This window comes from Poromitra crassiceps (assembly GCF_964638095.1).
Source record: "Poromitra crassiceps genome assembly, chromosome: 9".
Taxonomy (NCBI): Eukaryota; Metazoa; Chordata; class Actinopteri; order Beryciformes; family Melamphaidae; genus Poromitra; species Poromitra crassiceps.
This window is the reverse complement of record NC_139630.1, coordinates 9,461,897-9,477,710: the sequence shown is the minus strand read 5'-3', so window position 1 is coordinate 9,477,710 and position 15,814 is coordinate 9,461,897. Positions and strand designations below refer to the sequence as shown.

The 15,814-nt window shown below is 43.8% G+C and overlaps 1 protein-coding gene across 5 annotated transcripts in view; it reads left to right on the top strand.

The window, feature by feature from the left end:
• afdna (afadin, adherens junction formation factor a) overlaps positions 1-15,814 on the top strand; it is a gene marked incomplete at its 5' end in the record, with an annotated part of 255,668 nt that overhangs the window by 197,236 nt on the left and 42,618 nt on the right. For 3 of the 5 annotated variants that reach the window (XM_083643601.1, XM_083643600.1, XM_083643597.1), the window contains 5 exons: positions 4,680-4,798; positions 5,909-6,109; positions 7,510-7,601; positions 12,758-12,949; positions 15,139-15,313. In XM_083643601.1, the coding sequence (XP_083499727.1) occupies positions 4,680-4,798; positions 5,909-6,109; positions 7,510-7,601; positions 12,758-12,949; positions 15,139-15,313 (779 nt within the window). The remainder of the gene's footprint in view (positions 1-4,679; positions 4,799-5,908; positions 6,110-7,509; positions 7,602-12,757; positions 12,950-15,138; positions 15,314-15,814) is intronic. The other 2 variants (XM_083643598.1, XM_083643599.1) reach the window with 2 other exon arrangements.

Below are 15,814 nucleotides of genomic sequence, written 5' to 3'. Positions count from 1 at the left end.
TGTTTCCTGACCTGGTGTCTGTGTGTAGAAGCTGAAAGTGTGTTATGTTTCCAGGCTGTTTTCTGACCTGGTGTCTGTGTGTAGAAGCTGAAAGTGTGTTATGTTTCCAGGCTGTTTTCTGACCAGGTGTCTGTGTGTAGACGCTGAAAGCGTGTTATGTTTCCAGGCTGTTTTCTGACCTGGTGTCTGTGTGTAGAAGCTGAATGCGTGTTATGTTTCCAGGCTGTTTTCTGACCGGGTGTCTGTGTGTAGAAGCTGAAAGTGTGTTATGTTTCCAGGCTGTTTTCTGACCTGGTGTCTGTGTGTAGAAGCTGAATGTGTGTTATGTTTCCAGACTGTTTTCTGACCTGGTGTCTGTGTGGAGAAGCTGAAAGTGTGTTATGTTTCCAGGCTGTTTTCTGACCAGGTGTCTGTGTGTAGAAGCTGAAAGTGTGTTATGTTTCCAGGCTGTTTTCTGACCTGGTGTCTGTGTGTAGAAGCTGAATGTGTGTTATGTTTCCAGGCTGTTTTCTGACCTGGTGTCTGTGTGTAGAAGCTGAAAGCGTGTTATGTTTCCAGGCTGTTTTCTGACCAGGTGTCTGTGTGTAGAAGCTGAATGCATGTTATGTTTCCAGGCTGTTTTCTGACCTGGTGTCTGTGTGTAGAAGCTGAATGTGTGTTATGTTTCCAGACTGTTTTCTGACCTGGTGTCTGTGTGGAGAAGCTGAAAGTGTGTTATGTTTCCAGGCTGTTTTCTGACCAGGTGTCTGTGTGTAGAAGCTGAAAGTGTGTTATGTTTCCAGGCTGTTTTCTGACCAGGTGTCTGTGTGTAGAAGCTGAAAGTGTGTTATGTTTCCAGGCTGTTTTCTGACCTGGTGTCTGTGTGTAGAAGCTGAATGTGTGTTATGTTTCCAGGCTGTTTTCTGACCTGGTGTCTGTGTGTAGAAGCTGAATGTGTGTTATGTTTCCAGACTGTTTTCTGACCTGGTGTCTGTGTGGAGAAGCTGAAAGTGTGTTATGTTTCCAGGCTGTTTTCTGACCAGGTGTCTGTGTGTAGAAGCTGAAAGTGTGTTATGTTTCCAGGCTGTTTTCTGACCAGGTGTCTGTGTGTAGAAGCTGAAAGTGTTATGTTTCCAGGCTGTTTTCTGACCAGGTGTCTGTGTGTAGACGCTGAAAGCGTGTTATGTTTCCAGGCTGTTTTCTGACCTGGTGTCTGTGTGTAGAAGCTGAATGCATGTTATGTTTCCAGGCTGTTTTCTGACCTGGTGTTTGTGTGTAGAAGCTGAAAGTGTGTTATGTTTCCAGGCTGTTTTCTGACCTGGTGTCTGTGTGTAGAAGCTGAAAGCGTGCTATGTTTCCAGGCTGTTTTCTGACCTGGTGTCTGTGTGTAGAACCTGAAAGTGTGTTATGTTTCCAGGCTGTTTTCTGACCTGGTGTCTGTGTGTAGAAGCTGAAAGTGTGTTATGTTTCCAGGCTGTTTTCTGACCTGGTGTCTGTGTGTAGAAGCTGAAAGTGTGTTATGTTTCCAGGCTGTTTTCTGACCTGGTGTCTGTGTGTAGAAGCTGAAAGTGTGTTATGTTTCCAGACTGTTTTCTGACCTGGTGTCTGTGTGGAGAAGCTGAAAGTGTGTTATGTTTCCAGGCTGTTTTCTGACCAGGTGTCTGTGTGTAGAAGCTGAAAGTGTGTTATGTTTCCAGGCTGTTTTCTGACCTGGTGTCTGTGTGTAGAAGCTGAATGTGTGTTATGTTTCCAGGCTGTTTTCTGACCTGGTGTCTGTGTGTAGAAGCTGAATGCGTGTTATGTTTCCAGGCTGTTTTCTGACCGGGTGTCTGTGTGTAGAAGCTGAAAGTGTGTTATGTTTCCAGGCTGTTTTCTGACCTGGTGTCTGTGTGTAGAAGCTGAATGCGTGTTATGTTTCCAGGCTGTTTTCTGACCTGGTGTTTGTGTGTAGAAGCTGAAAGTGTGCTATGTTTCCAGGCTGTTTTCTGACCTGGTGTCTGTGTGTAGAAGCTGAAAGTGTGTTATGTTTCCAGGCTGTTTTCTGACCTGGTGTCTGTGTAGAAGCTGAAAACGTGTTATGTTTCCAGGTAGGGCTGGGCGATATGACGATATATTTCGTCTGGAGGATAGAAAATGTATTTCGTATGATATGATGCTCTATCGTTTATATCGTTGTGTTGCAAATCACACTCTTTACGGCAATATTGTCCGTCATTTGGATGACGCTGTGCTTTCTTTTTTACTCACGTCCACAGTCCACACACACACCAGACTGTGTCAACAAGCCCGTTGCGTCCCTTTATAAGTGGCACAAATCAGCCATGAGTAGGCTAAAGAGCAGGGAGATGTTACTTCCATTCCGTCCGCCTAGTCTACCCAGGCATTTGCGCTGTGTTAAGTCCACGTTTGATCCATATTTGCGTGTGGGTGTCCTCCTAACGTTAAACCTGGCAAAACATCTCCTCTCATCATCCCAAGGAAATCCCTTGAGGGCTGACAACAAAACGTCTATCGTTAGCTTTAGCTTTTAGCTTTCCCTGTGTGAGCTGTGTTGGTTAACGTTGTTCTTCTTCTTCTACCGTTTTATTCTACTTCTACTGAACATGTAGGTATTTTGACGTTGACTAAAGAAATACTGCCGCCTAGTGTCAGCTTTTAGATATGATTCCAAATTAGTGCTTAAATCAAACACATCAAATGCTAGTGTCCTCTTTGAAAATCGAACTGGTGGCGTGGTTCAGTTTGTGTTTCATTCTACTGCCCTGCAACTAATTATTATCATCTGTGTTGTAAAGAATAGCCATGCTTATCTGTATTCTGAATGCATGTATCCTTTGTGACGTTTGACAACATTTTAACTGGTTCAACTGCTACATAAATAAATGGCCATGTGGTCATTTTATATAAACTATAAATAGAATTTACAGAAAATATGCTATATCGTGATATATATCGGTATCGGGATATGAAATGACTTATATCATGATATGAGATTTTGGTCATATCGCCCAGCCCTATTTCCAGGCTGTTTTCTGACCCGGTGTCTGTGTAGAAGCTGAAAGCGTGTTAGGTTTCCAAAAGTGGGTTTCCAGGCAGTTTTCTGCTCCACATCAGGCACAGGGAAGCAGTTGAAGTTGCATTCCCAATGCGCCGCTCAATGGAACACACATGTCTCATTAGCCCATGAGATCTGCCCTGCACCACACAGCGTTCAGTCTGGGCTGTGTGGACGCCTGCACACATGCTGCTCTAGCAGTTAATGTGGGTGCTGTGTGTGTGTGTGTGTGTGTGTGCAGCAAAGGGATACAGCAAAGAATATGGTATTAAATACGAACATGACATATACGATATTAAGCCCAATGAAAGTTACAATTCCACCTTGTCACTAACAGGAAGTAGACATGTATGAATGAAAAGTAGGGATGGATATGAAGCCAACACAAGGTGACTTCACAGTAGCCTGGTAAACCAGCACGTCACGTGAACTCGCATTTCATTTGGTTCTGCGTGACGGTCTGGCCCAACTCTTCACCCAGTCCTTAGCAGGGAGCATGGGCGGGCCTAGTTGCCTTGACAGATAACTCCTTCAGCCAATCAGCGTCTGATCCAGTCAAACCCAAATCCACTCGGGAGAATGGCAAAAACATGTTTTCCGCCGAGAAACTCTGCGGTTGCGGCGATACTCCTGTACTTGTTTAATTGTTGTTATTGAGTCTATTTCTGCAATAACTGCACTTTATGGCTGTTTAAACTAGACGAACGCCGACATGACTCCTCGAGACGATCAGGCAAGGAGGCGGCCATTATTGTTTTGTTAGTGCAGTGCTAGTGGCGTTCCTGATTGGCCAACTTGCGCTGTCAATCACAGCGCAGTCGCTGATTGGCTCTTCTGCTCTGCAGCTTCTGCTAAACACCCTCCCAGGCCTTGGAGCCAGACCGTCACGCAGGACCAAAGTAAATGTGAGTTCACGTGACGGGCTGGTTCACCAGGCTAACTTCACAGCATGTTGGCTAATGGGACACGCTAGCAAAAAAGCTTTGTGGATTGTGTTCTGCTGGAGTTTGATTGTCATGCTCTCTCCAGGGTTCATACAAGGTGCTTGAAGTGCTGCATTTTGAGGGGAAAATGTCAAGTACTGGAATACCTTAAAAATAGCCCATTCTTTAACCAAGTGCTTAAAAAGTCCTTGAAATTCAAATGAACCAGATAACACTCTTATATTTTGACCAAAGTTTTGTTCATCAAGTGATTATAACTAAATTGCTGTTCATTGTATTTCAATCTTATTGGTATTGGCCATAGTTATTTGCCATAGTTTTGACCTGGATGTGAGAACAGACGTCCAGTGACCAATCTGGCCAGTTTTGCTACATTTCCATTAAAACTCAATATTTAAATTGACATTGTTTCCCTTCCAGCTCACAGGATTGATAGTAGAATTGACTTATTTAAGGCACAGTCCATAATTCACATTTGATGCCCCCTTTGGGGCAAATTTACATTTGAAAGTGAATTATTTGCTTTGCGTGAAGTCCTTGAAAATGAAAAAATAGTGCTTGGAAAAAGTACTTGAAAGTCCTTGAATTTCATCTTGTAATGTCTGTATGAACCCTGACTCTCACTGTCTCTCCCTCCCTCTCTCCCTCTCTCTCTCCCTCCCTCTCTTCCTCTCTCTCTCTCTCCCTCTCTCTGTCTTCAGGGCAGCAGAGCTGATGACGAGGACAGGCTCAGTGGTGACTCTGGAGGTGGCCAAGCAGGGAGCCATTTACCACGGCCTGGCCACCCTCCTCAACCAGCCCAGCCCCATGATGCCCAGAGGTACCAACATAGGCTCCATGCTGTCCACTAAATATTGCTGTATTTTTTCACGGGATCCACTATAATATATGGTTTATACTATAATAATAATAATAACAACAATAATAATAATAATAGTAATAATAATAATAATAATAATAATAATAATAATAATAATAATACATACATATATCTTTCATTCTTTACTTCTTTATTTTGGTTATTAAATTAGTCTTAAATTTAAATCCAGGTTTCATTAAAAAAAAAAAAGTGTGGAAAAGGAAGTCTCACACGTAGCCACGATGCAAAAATATATTCTTTTAATCAAAAACCAATGTTTCAACTGAAGTCTTCAGGGTAAAACGAAGTATATAAATCTACCATATCACACTTATTTTCAGGTACCGTGTGTGTGTGTGTGTGTGTGTGTGTGTGTGTGTGTGTGTGTGTGTGTGGTAGGATCTATCAGAGGAAGGGAAGCAGACTTGTCCAGACAAAGTGTGTGGTTGTTGTTTTCTCTGTAGCGCAGTTCAACTCCTGCTAGCATGACTGAGCATATAATGACTGTTTGTGTCCACGGCTAGCTCTGTGTGTGAGCGTGAGAGAGACACACACACACACACACACACACACACACACACACACACACACACACACACACACACACACACACACACACACACACACACACACACACACACACACACTCAGTTTACTGGGTGGGAGTGTGTGTGTGTGTGTGCTGGGCTTTGTGTGCTAGAATGTGACCTTGTATTCATTAAGGCAGTGTTCTGGCCAGGCAGGCCTGTGGTCAGTGTGAGGCTAAATGGGGCGTTCCACCCAAATTCCCCCGGCCGGACAGACGTCCCAGTGCAGACAGTGGTGTGGAACCACTGGACGTAAAGTCACTGTTAGAACAAGTCAGTTCTGATTCATCACCCATCACCGATCGGTTAGTCGACAAGACAGTCCAACAGCAACTTTTCAGTTTCAGATGGAAAAGCGGCAACGCCCAAACGACCGAAAATCTTTGAGAAGGTTACTCTTTCCAATCTCCTATAACTCCCTCTCTCTCCCTCTCTCTCTCCCTCTCTCTCTCTCTCTCCTCTCCACCTCCCTTCTTCTCCCCAGCGTCAGACCGAGGCCGCGAGAAAAACGGGAAGTTGCGACCAAAGAGCGAAGGCTTTGAGCTCTACAACAACTCTGTGCAGAACGGTTCTCCGGAGAGCCCGCAGGCCGGCTGGGACTCCTACCCGGAACCAAAGAAGATGAGCGGCGAGGAGCGCCTCCTCAAGAACCGAGCCGACCACCGGTCCAGCCCCAACGTGGCCAGTAAGCTCTGAGCTCTGCTCTTCTCTTCTTTGAAGGAACCGATATCAATTCATCAATCCCAATATCGATCTTTTAATCCAACGCCTTTTTGCCGTCGATGCTTGAAGTTTTAACCTAGCGTGGTTTGGTTCTTTAGCGCAACGAGATCTCGTAAAGATCTGTAAACATTCATATTTAAAAAAAAATGCACCCGGTTAGAGGGTTCCTTGTACAATTACATCATTAGTTCTTTGAGAATCTCTTTCAAATCCAAGCAGAATTGGTATTTTAACTGAAATATCGACATTGAATCGTATCGAATCGGAAATCGAATGGAATCGGGACCTTGTGTATAGGAATCATTATTGAATCTGGAAATCAGTGGCGAAAGCCAGCCCTAGTCTTGACTTGGTGGTGGGGATTGGGAGCCGGGTGTGTTTGAACTTGGTGAACTTTGAAAGTTGAGAAACAAGACGTCATTCAGAAGCTCTGGAGCCTCTTTCAATGCAAAGTCTCATTCAATGCTTCAATGCTGTGACACTAAACAGACCCAGAGCTGTTGTACTGATGGCTCATTCATTCATATTACGGATGGGCATTTTTGTGTCTTTTTTTTTCCCTCTCGCAATATAAGTTATGTTCGCCATAACGGGTCCAGTCTGAATTAGGCAGATACTAAATGGCTAAGGAAAAATCACCACAATATGATCTCAAATCTGATCAGATTGAAAAGAAATTGAAAAAAAATCACAATCCTAACTTACTATGTTTGAGCTTCTTGAGAAGGAAAACAAGAAATGTTTGTGCATTATCCATTCTTAACAAAAAATATCTGGATGTCAAAAGTTTATTTCATTGCCCATTCTCTGTAACTGAGGATGCAGCTACTCATTTCATAGCTAAATGATATGTATTTCGCCCCCCCTGATTTCCCCCCCCATTTTCTCCCCAATTGTACTTGGCCAATTTCCCCTGCTGCCCCGGTCGCTGCCCCACCCCCTCTGCTGATCTGGGGAGAGCCATAGACTAGCACCATGCTTCCTCCAATACATGTGCAGTTGCCAGCCGCTTCTTTACCACCTGACAACGGGGAGCTTCATTGGCAGGACGTAGCACGTGGGAGGATCACTATTCCCACCGTTTCCCTTCCACCCCGAACAGGTGCCCCGACCCACCAGAGGAGGCGCTAGTGCAGCGACTAGGACAAATACCCTCATTCCGGCTTCCCACCCGCAGACACAGCCAATTGTGCCTGTATGGACGCCCGACCGAGCCAGAGGTAACACGGGGGGCGCGAACCTGCGACCCCCGTGTTGGTAGACGGAATATTCTGCTACACTACCCGGATGATATGTGATAGGATGATATGTATTTTTGAATCTTTGAGTTACTGTTGTACTGTGACTCCTCCCTCCTGACAGATCAGGGCCAGAGTCCTGCAGGCAAGGCAGCATACCCCGGAGGACCCGGCACCAAGATCACCTCCGTCTCCACCGGAAACCTCTGTGCCGATGTAAGTAACCGTAGCAACGTGGTTGGGCAGCACCCTGGGGTGGGATGTACGATGTAAGTAACCGTAGCAACGTGGTTGGGCAGCACCCTGGGGTGGGATGTACGATGTAAGTAACCGTAGCAACGTGGTTGGGCAGCACCCTGGGGTGGGATGTACGATGTAAGTAACCGTAGCAACGTGGTTGGGCAGCACCCTGGGGTGGGATGTACGATGTAAGTAACCGTAGCAACGTGGTTGGGCAGCACCCTGGGGTGGGATGTACGATGTAAGTAACCGTAGCAACGTGGTTGGGCAGCACCCTGGGGTGGGATGTACGATGTAAGTTACCGTAGCAACGTGGTTGGGCAGCACCCTGGGGAGGGATGTACGATGTAAGTAACCGTAGCAACGTGGTTGGGCGGCACCCTGGGGTGGAATGTACCAGCAGAGTGGGTGGCAAGAGAGTGACACCAACACACCAGGACAGCGTCTAGACACTGGCACCATCACGGCAGTCCGCAGTTGCCTATTATGTTCTCTGAGGGAAGGCTCACTCTCCCACACTTTGAAAAGCTCTGATCTATACAACAACCAGGCTAGAAATAGTAGTAGTTAGGGCTGGGTATCGAGTTTCGATACTTACTTGGCACCGAAATGGAAACATCGATACTAAGGGGTATCGAAGCCTCCCTTGTCAATCGATACCAATTTTCGATACCAAAACAAAACAGCGTCATTGAGCCTATAAGCATGCGACATGCTTGCACGCCGCGCTCTAATACGGCTGGTGATTGGCTGTCATGTAGAGGCATGCAGGAAACGTTACGCCCACTTTAGCCGGTGTGTTTGTTGTGACTGTGAGCCAGGCGTGCGGTGCGGATAGTATACAAGAAGTTAGCCACTCAAGCTACTCCTATCCTGGAGTACCATATGGGGAAGATGATGAAAAGCAGGAAAAGAAACAGAAACAACACGGACTGGTTTCCACAGACAAGAGAAATAATTGAGAGGTGGGTCAGCTCAGCTTACCGCAAGTTAGCGGTTATCAGATCCCTCAGTCTGACAAATCCATGCATCTGGCTGTGAGTTGTAGCATTAGATCGTTTAATTAATTGCCGCCGTAACGTTATGCGCAAGCGGGCATTGTGTATTTTTAGCAACTCGTTAACAAACGCTGATGTCATGATAGTTTGTTGAATGTAAATGCAATTCATTTATATTGATTGGCTAGTCAGTGAAGTTGAGCTGTCTCGTCAGATTTGACAAGAATGACGTTCTGTTGCAGCAGTGAGCACACTGATCTGCAACGCTAGCGTTAATGTTTAATTAATTAGCGTTAACGTTATGTGCAAGCGGGCAGTTATCGCCCATGTATTTTTAGCAACTCGTTAACAAACGCTGATGTCATGATAGTTTGTTGAATATAAATGCGATTCACTTTGTGGCATATAAGGCTATATTGATAGGCTAGTCAATGCTCAACTAGTCTTCCATGCTGCATGAAGTGGAGCCATCTCATCAGTTTGGACAAGAATAGAGTTCTGTTGCCTCAGTGAGCATTAAACCCTGATTTGCAACTCTCTGTTTTGCACTGAAAACTATTCCACTGATTTATTTGTTTTAGCTACATTTCTTTCCTTTGTAGTACTCCAATATTTTTTGTAGGGATGGCAATACGTTTAGAGAACTTAAAGTTATGTTAAATACAGTAGGTTTTATTTTTTTCTGCTGTAAAACTTAAGATGGGGGGAAAACTAAAGATTTGTAAAATAATTTCAATGTGTAATGCAGTTTTATTTTTGTTAAAATGGATTTTTCTAAAAATTGGTATCGAAAAAAGTATCGTTCAGGAACCGGTATCGAAATCCAAGTATCGAAACGGTATCGATATCGAAAAATTTTGAACGTTACCCAGCCCTAGTAGTAGTAGAATAATAGAGATATTTACCTGGAAGGATTGCTGGAGAGTGGCTGTAGTAAGTAAGTCTTTCCAAATGTAGGTTGTGCACAGTAAAACTCTTGTCTCTAGCCATAGTCTCTACTCCAACACATCAGCAAACAAGTCAGCTCAGTTAACCTGAACAAAACTGTTGGTTTTTAAGATTTGTCAACTAGCTGACAAGACAGCTAACTAATTTAGCAAAGCAACTAATGTTAATGGTGACAAGCAACTAGTAGCCACTACGAGTACTAGCTTTAGTAATATCTACTAGTTAACTACTAGGCCAATGAGATGTGTTAACACCTGGAAGCTGACCAGTACAACCACAGTCTGATCTGCTGGCCACTGGCCACTGGAGCGGTTGGGGTTAAGGGCCTTGCTCAAGGGCACCTCAGTGGTGGTAATGAGGGAGGGGCAAGTACTGCGTTTTCACTTTCCCCACCCAGATTTATTTATTTTACTGTCATAGAGAAGTAATCAGAGAATTTTGACTTTTTTCCTTAAAAATTACTCAAACTGATTAATCAATTATCAAATATACTTGTCGATTAATTTTATGTCGATCGACTAATGGATTCATGGTTGTAGCTCTCATCCCTAATATTTTGTCCACAGCATAAGAGTTGTTTTTAATAATTTGTCCACAGCGTAACAATTGATTTGTAATGTTTTTTTGTACAGCGTAAGAGTTGTTTTTAATTGTCCACAGGGTAAGAGTTTTTTTTACAGTGTATTTATTGGGTTTTCCACAGGATCTCAGACTTTGCAGTAATACACTTTGAACATTATTCAGCAGCATTGCCGGGCTGTCTGTTCCCCCGCTCTTATCCCTTCTCAGACGGCAGCGTCTGGCCAGCCAAAACAAAATGGAAACTTCCTGGTAAAAATGTCAAACTAATGTACCGTAATTTAAACAAATAGCCTCACTGATGCACGTTGGAGGAGGAAAAGGTGTTTCAACAAACGAAGCAGCAAACATATCAAAATACTTGTTATGATGTTAAGATTACATAATAGTGAAGCTGTGACTGTAAAGCATAATACTCACAATTAAAATGAATTGTTAAAGTTAGGAGGGTCTTATTTTGAAAGAGCTAAAGCGGATGATCTACAAATACATTCTGGCTGCAGTGTTTCCCATACATAAAGGAATTTGTGGTGGGCCGCCACAAAAGGATTTGGACCGCCACAAAAAGATGTTGACCAAGACAAAAACATTTTTTTTTTTTTTTTTTTTTTTTTTTTTTTTTTACAGTGCACCTGAACGCAACATGCAAGATATCCGCTGAATAAGTGTCCAATAAATGTTCATGTCATTCTGACCAATACTTCTGTTATAGCATTTCAGTCTGGAATATGGAATATCTTTCAATAATCTATGATTTAGCTGCTAAATTGTCAAATACCGCCATCTGCTCGCTACCCAGGCACTTACGTATGTACTTAACCTGACTAACTTAACCTTACTAACTATCCGGTGTGCACAACATTGTCAGCCTAAACTCCGGCTGACACCCCAAAAACCTACAATCCGCTACAGAAAAATTTATATTGTTTGTTTATTAACACATTGAGTGCCAAGGACGTCTCTGGACGTCCTAAAAAAATGTAACGAGGAGTGCCAAGGACGTCTGTGGACGTCCTAAAATCATAATTCATATTATTCCATAATTCTGCTGTTTAAGGTCGTACCCAGCCAGTGAGCATGAATCCCTTCAAGGGATCACACGGCGCCACCTTAAACATCGACACGGAAGCTGCGCCACCCACCTCAGATCCTTTACTTTGTATAGGAGACAGCAGGGAAAGACGTGATCAAAGAGGAAACCGATGCATGCTTATGCCAGAGCCGTATAGATTGCTCTGTCTGCAGCGGAGAGTGGGCTCGGCTGCATCCGCGCTCACAACTGAGCTCTTATGCTTCTATCTATCTCCACACGATTCCCTGCCAGAAAGCCAGCATCCGAAGCCGAACGGCCAAGCCTTTTCGTTCAGTCGCGTTTGGCATTTCCTTGATGCGCGCTGGGATGCGTCCGGGGCAAAAACGGAGTCTGTGAGAAAACAAACTCTGTGCGTGTGGGGAGGAGCCCGCAGCTCAGAGGTGGAGAGGGGGGGGGGGGGGGCACGCAGGCTGCACAGAAACCACACCACGCCACCACATCAGAAAACACCAGCCAGAGTCAGTGAATGTGCTCGAAATTAGAGTGCAAAAGGTATTCATAAAAGTGACTATATCTTGGAAAGTAAAAAAAAACGACAGAAAACCCTTGAAAGTGCACTTTTTGCAGAGGCTGTCATTTCATAATGGAACTGTCTAGAAACAAAATGTCTTCTTTGGAAGAAGCAGGAGTGTTCAATGTTTCATTAAAGTCCAGCCCTGTCAATACAGCCCTAATAGAAAAAATTCTATAGCTGTTTTCAACTGAATGGAAGTGAATCTGGCACAGGCTGCAGACAATCACGAAAGTGGCAAAGCAAGTTGAGTATCCCTGACCTATAGGGAGAAATTTAGTTTGTCATTGTAAACCCACAGCACAGTAATGATGACATCTATGATCTTCATAGATCTAGCCTTTTAATTTTGCTCTTAAGCTTTCTCAAAGTACACCAAATTCATGCATTTTACTTTAAAATGTTTAAAAAACTCTCAAGGGGGGGCATGCCCCCGCACCCCCCTAGGGGGTCTGCGGTCCTCCACCACAAATACTCAAAATCCTGTGGGAAACACTGGGCTGACTTGACGCAGTCTATGCACCTGCCTCCTGGCACTCGTTCATGTAGCATGAGCGAGAGATGCTTTGTTCTTTCGGCATATTCCATCAATGTAAAGATTCATTGTTAAGAAAGCCGAATTTCAGCCTGTGGGAATCACTGAATCTCACTGACTCACACTGGAAAAGGGGCGGCAAATCAGGAGGAGGGGAAGCAGGGTCGGAAAATCACGCGTTGGACCACCGCCAAGATTTATATCGCCATGGCGTGCAGAGCCGTCGCATCAAAACCCGCCTCACTTGCAGGGTCGCTCTATCGGCTAAACGGCCCGGCTTGGAAACTTTTAGACTGAAGAAAATGCCACTAGTTTGTGGATATTAGTGTGATTTTTGGCCAGTCTAAAGTGGCTTAATAGTTGTTTTTAATATTTTGTCCGCAGCGTAAGAGTTGTTTTTAATATTTTGTCCACAGCGTAAGAGTCGTTTTTCGTAAGAGTATTTTTCTTCTGTGGTTCCTCCCTCAGGATGAGCCTTCCCCTCCCCATCCAGAGGCCTACCCCATCCCTACCCAGACCTACCCGAGGGACTACTTCACCATCCCGGCCTCCAAGAGCCAGGACCGGGTGCTCGACCAGGGGCCTTCCCAGCACTGGCAAGCCATGGAAGACAGAGAGCGCCTCCCTGTGGCCGACAACCTCCACAACAACAGCATGCAGGTAGAGCTCCATCAAAAGACCTGTCCTGTGTTCCCACTGGTCACGGAATATCTGGAATAGCTGCCTATCTGTCCCACATTAAGGCTTTTGAATCATAGTGTGACATTAGCCAGCTGGAAATCAATGTGGCTGAAGACAATCATGTACAAAACAAGATCTGGAAACAGAGCCAGTTTCACTTGATGGCCAACATGTTGAAACTTTGAATGAATTCAAATATCTTGGTAGAGTTTTTTTTTTTACTGTATGTTTTTAAGGAATGCTCACTTTATCTTCTGAGAAGACTCTGACTTCAGTGTTACTCAGCAGATTTTAGAATAGGTGTACAAAGCTCTCACTGAGTGTTTTAATTTCATTTTCCTGCCTGGTTTGATCACCTAAACTGTAGATTTAAGAGTCAACTCTCCAAACATTGCCTAAAGTGCCATAAGGCTGAATGGCTGTGCTGTGGGCTTAAAGGTATTTGTGTTTGTATGAGTCTGGACTGACATGGATGTATTCTGCTCACTTGTTGGCGTAGGCATACAACAGCGATTTGGTATTTCTAGTTGGGGGTTTTTTTGTTGTTTTTTTAACAATTATTTATTGAGTTTGATTTCATGTTGGTGACAAGAAACAGAATCGAATACAAACAAGTACAGGAACAGAGAAATTACAGCACAGCAACAGGGAACACAGACAACAACTAACAATAGAGCACAATACGACATAACAACAACAGCAGACAAAACGAAACAACAAAGAAAAAAAGAAACAAGGTATGCCAAACTTGTTTAGAGTATGTAAGAATATAGTTAATTTGGAGTACTGAAGTAAAGCTATGAGTAAAGCTATACATACAAATGTATTGACAGGGAAGTCACTAGATGCTGGAGACTTTTGAAGGGCAAAGTCGCCAGATATATTGACCAAACCATGGAAGAGAGCTTCTTTTAGAGCTGCTCCTCCATGTTTTAGTGGATCTGTCAGTTAATGCATTCATAGTTGCAGGGCTCCAGACTCACTTTTTACACTAGGTGCACCGGTGCACCTTACTTTTTACATCATTTAGGTGCACCCAGATTTTTCAGCGGCGTGGCACAAGAGCAGGGTGAGAGAGACAGAGAGAGAAAGACGCTACAAGACGCTACAAATTCCAAGATGCACTAGTGCGTGTTATGAAAATATTTATACCCACTGGCAGATTTTAAGGTGGGAAAATGTGTGTAAATACACGCACTCTGGAGCCCTGAGTTGTCACAAAATTTTCACAGCAGGTATTCAAGGATGTACACACAATACAGTACACACAATGTACACACAATACAGTACACACAATGTACACACAATAAACAGAGTACCACCAGAGGTCTACAAGGGTATTAAGTGTGAGAACACAGTTGTTTCTCTTTTAACCATGACTTAAAACCCCTGTTAAAAACATTAAAATCCTGTTGTGTTTTCAGCTAGTAGGTAGACTTTTCCATAGTTTTGCTCCTTTAACAGAGAAAAGTGATTGTCCAAACGAGGTTTGACACATCGGGACACAACACCCATGTGTTAATTCTACTGGTCTGCTGGTGTCTTACAACGTCATCATTAAAAGAGGAAGGAGCGTGGCCATGCAGACGTTTAAAAATCAGCTTTAGGTTTGAATAACATAAACTTTCAAAGCTGAGCATTTTGTGTTTCCCCAAGATGTGACAATGGTGCCACCTCATTGGTTTTTTGTCCATGATTTGTATTGTCTGATTATATAGAGATACGATGGCTTTTATAGTTGTTTGTGAGGCTTGTGACCAGGTGGTGATGCAGCATGATAGGTGTGAAAATATCATAGCGTGCATGTAAAGCTGGGCTGTACGGAGTGTCAGACACTTTCTAATTAGTTTAAAAGCAGTTGTTTGATTTTACTTTTTTCTAATATTGGTTATTTAGTTTATCAAACCTTAGGTGGGAATCTAAAATTATTCCCAGGTATTTGATATTATCAACCTCAACCTAATTTTTTATTTTTACCAATTGAGTTTGGTGAGCCGAAGACAATTTTCCACCCTGGTGGACAATAAAGTTATATTCAATTCAATCCAATTCAATATCATGGAATTGAAAGCTGTGATCCAGACAAGGAATGTCAAGTCATGTCTTTTGAGGAATCTCCAGTTCAGGGAACTTTTTGATGGGTCCTGATCTCCCTCTCCCTTGGTCAGCAGGTGGCCCACTCTCAGGAGGAGCTGTACCCCCCAGCAGGAGGTCTGAGGCCAGAGGAGCTTGGCCAGCAGCACTACCAGCAGGACTACCAGCAGCGAGACCTGGACTACCAGAGAGGGCCACCAGGAGGTGAGGGAATGGGGTCAGAGGACTACCAGAGAGAGCCGCTAGGAGGTGAGGGAATAGGGTCAGAGGACTACCAGAGAGGACCACCTCTCTAGTAGTCTAGTTCCTAGACTACCAGAGAGGTGGCCCTCTCCACTAGACTCTAGTAGAAGAAGAATACATTTAGTTTTTAATGTTCAAAATGTGTAGTTTTAGTTTAGTTTTCATTTGTTTCACTATTATTATTATTATTACTAGTGCAGTGCCCGTTCTCCCCATGCACCGCCCCGTGGGTGCTCCTCCCCCACACACACACACACTGCACTCCGTCAGGTCCCCCTAAGCGCACTCCCCAAGTTTGAAGTAGATCCGACAAACGGTTCTTGAGTTACGCGAAAATAATACTAATAACATAATGCTACTACTGCTAATAATAATGATTATATTAAAAATAGGTTTGGGACGACCAATATAAAGACAGTATCACACATTTATTAATATAAAGACAGTATCTGTAAATGGAACAGGGAAGAAATCTGAGTCTTCTCCTCTGCCTTCTAGTTAGTTTCG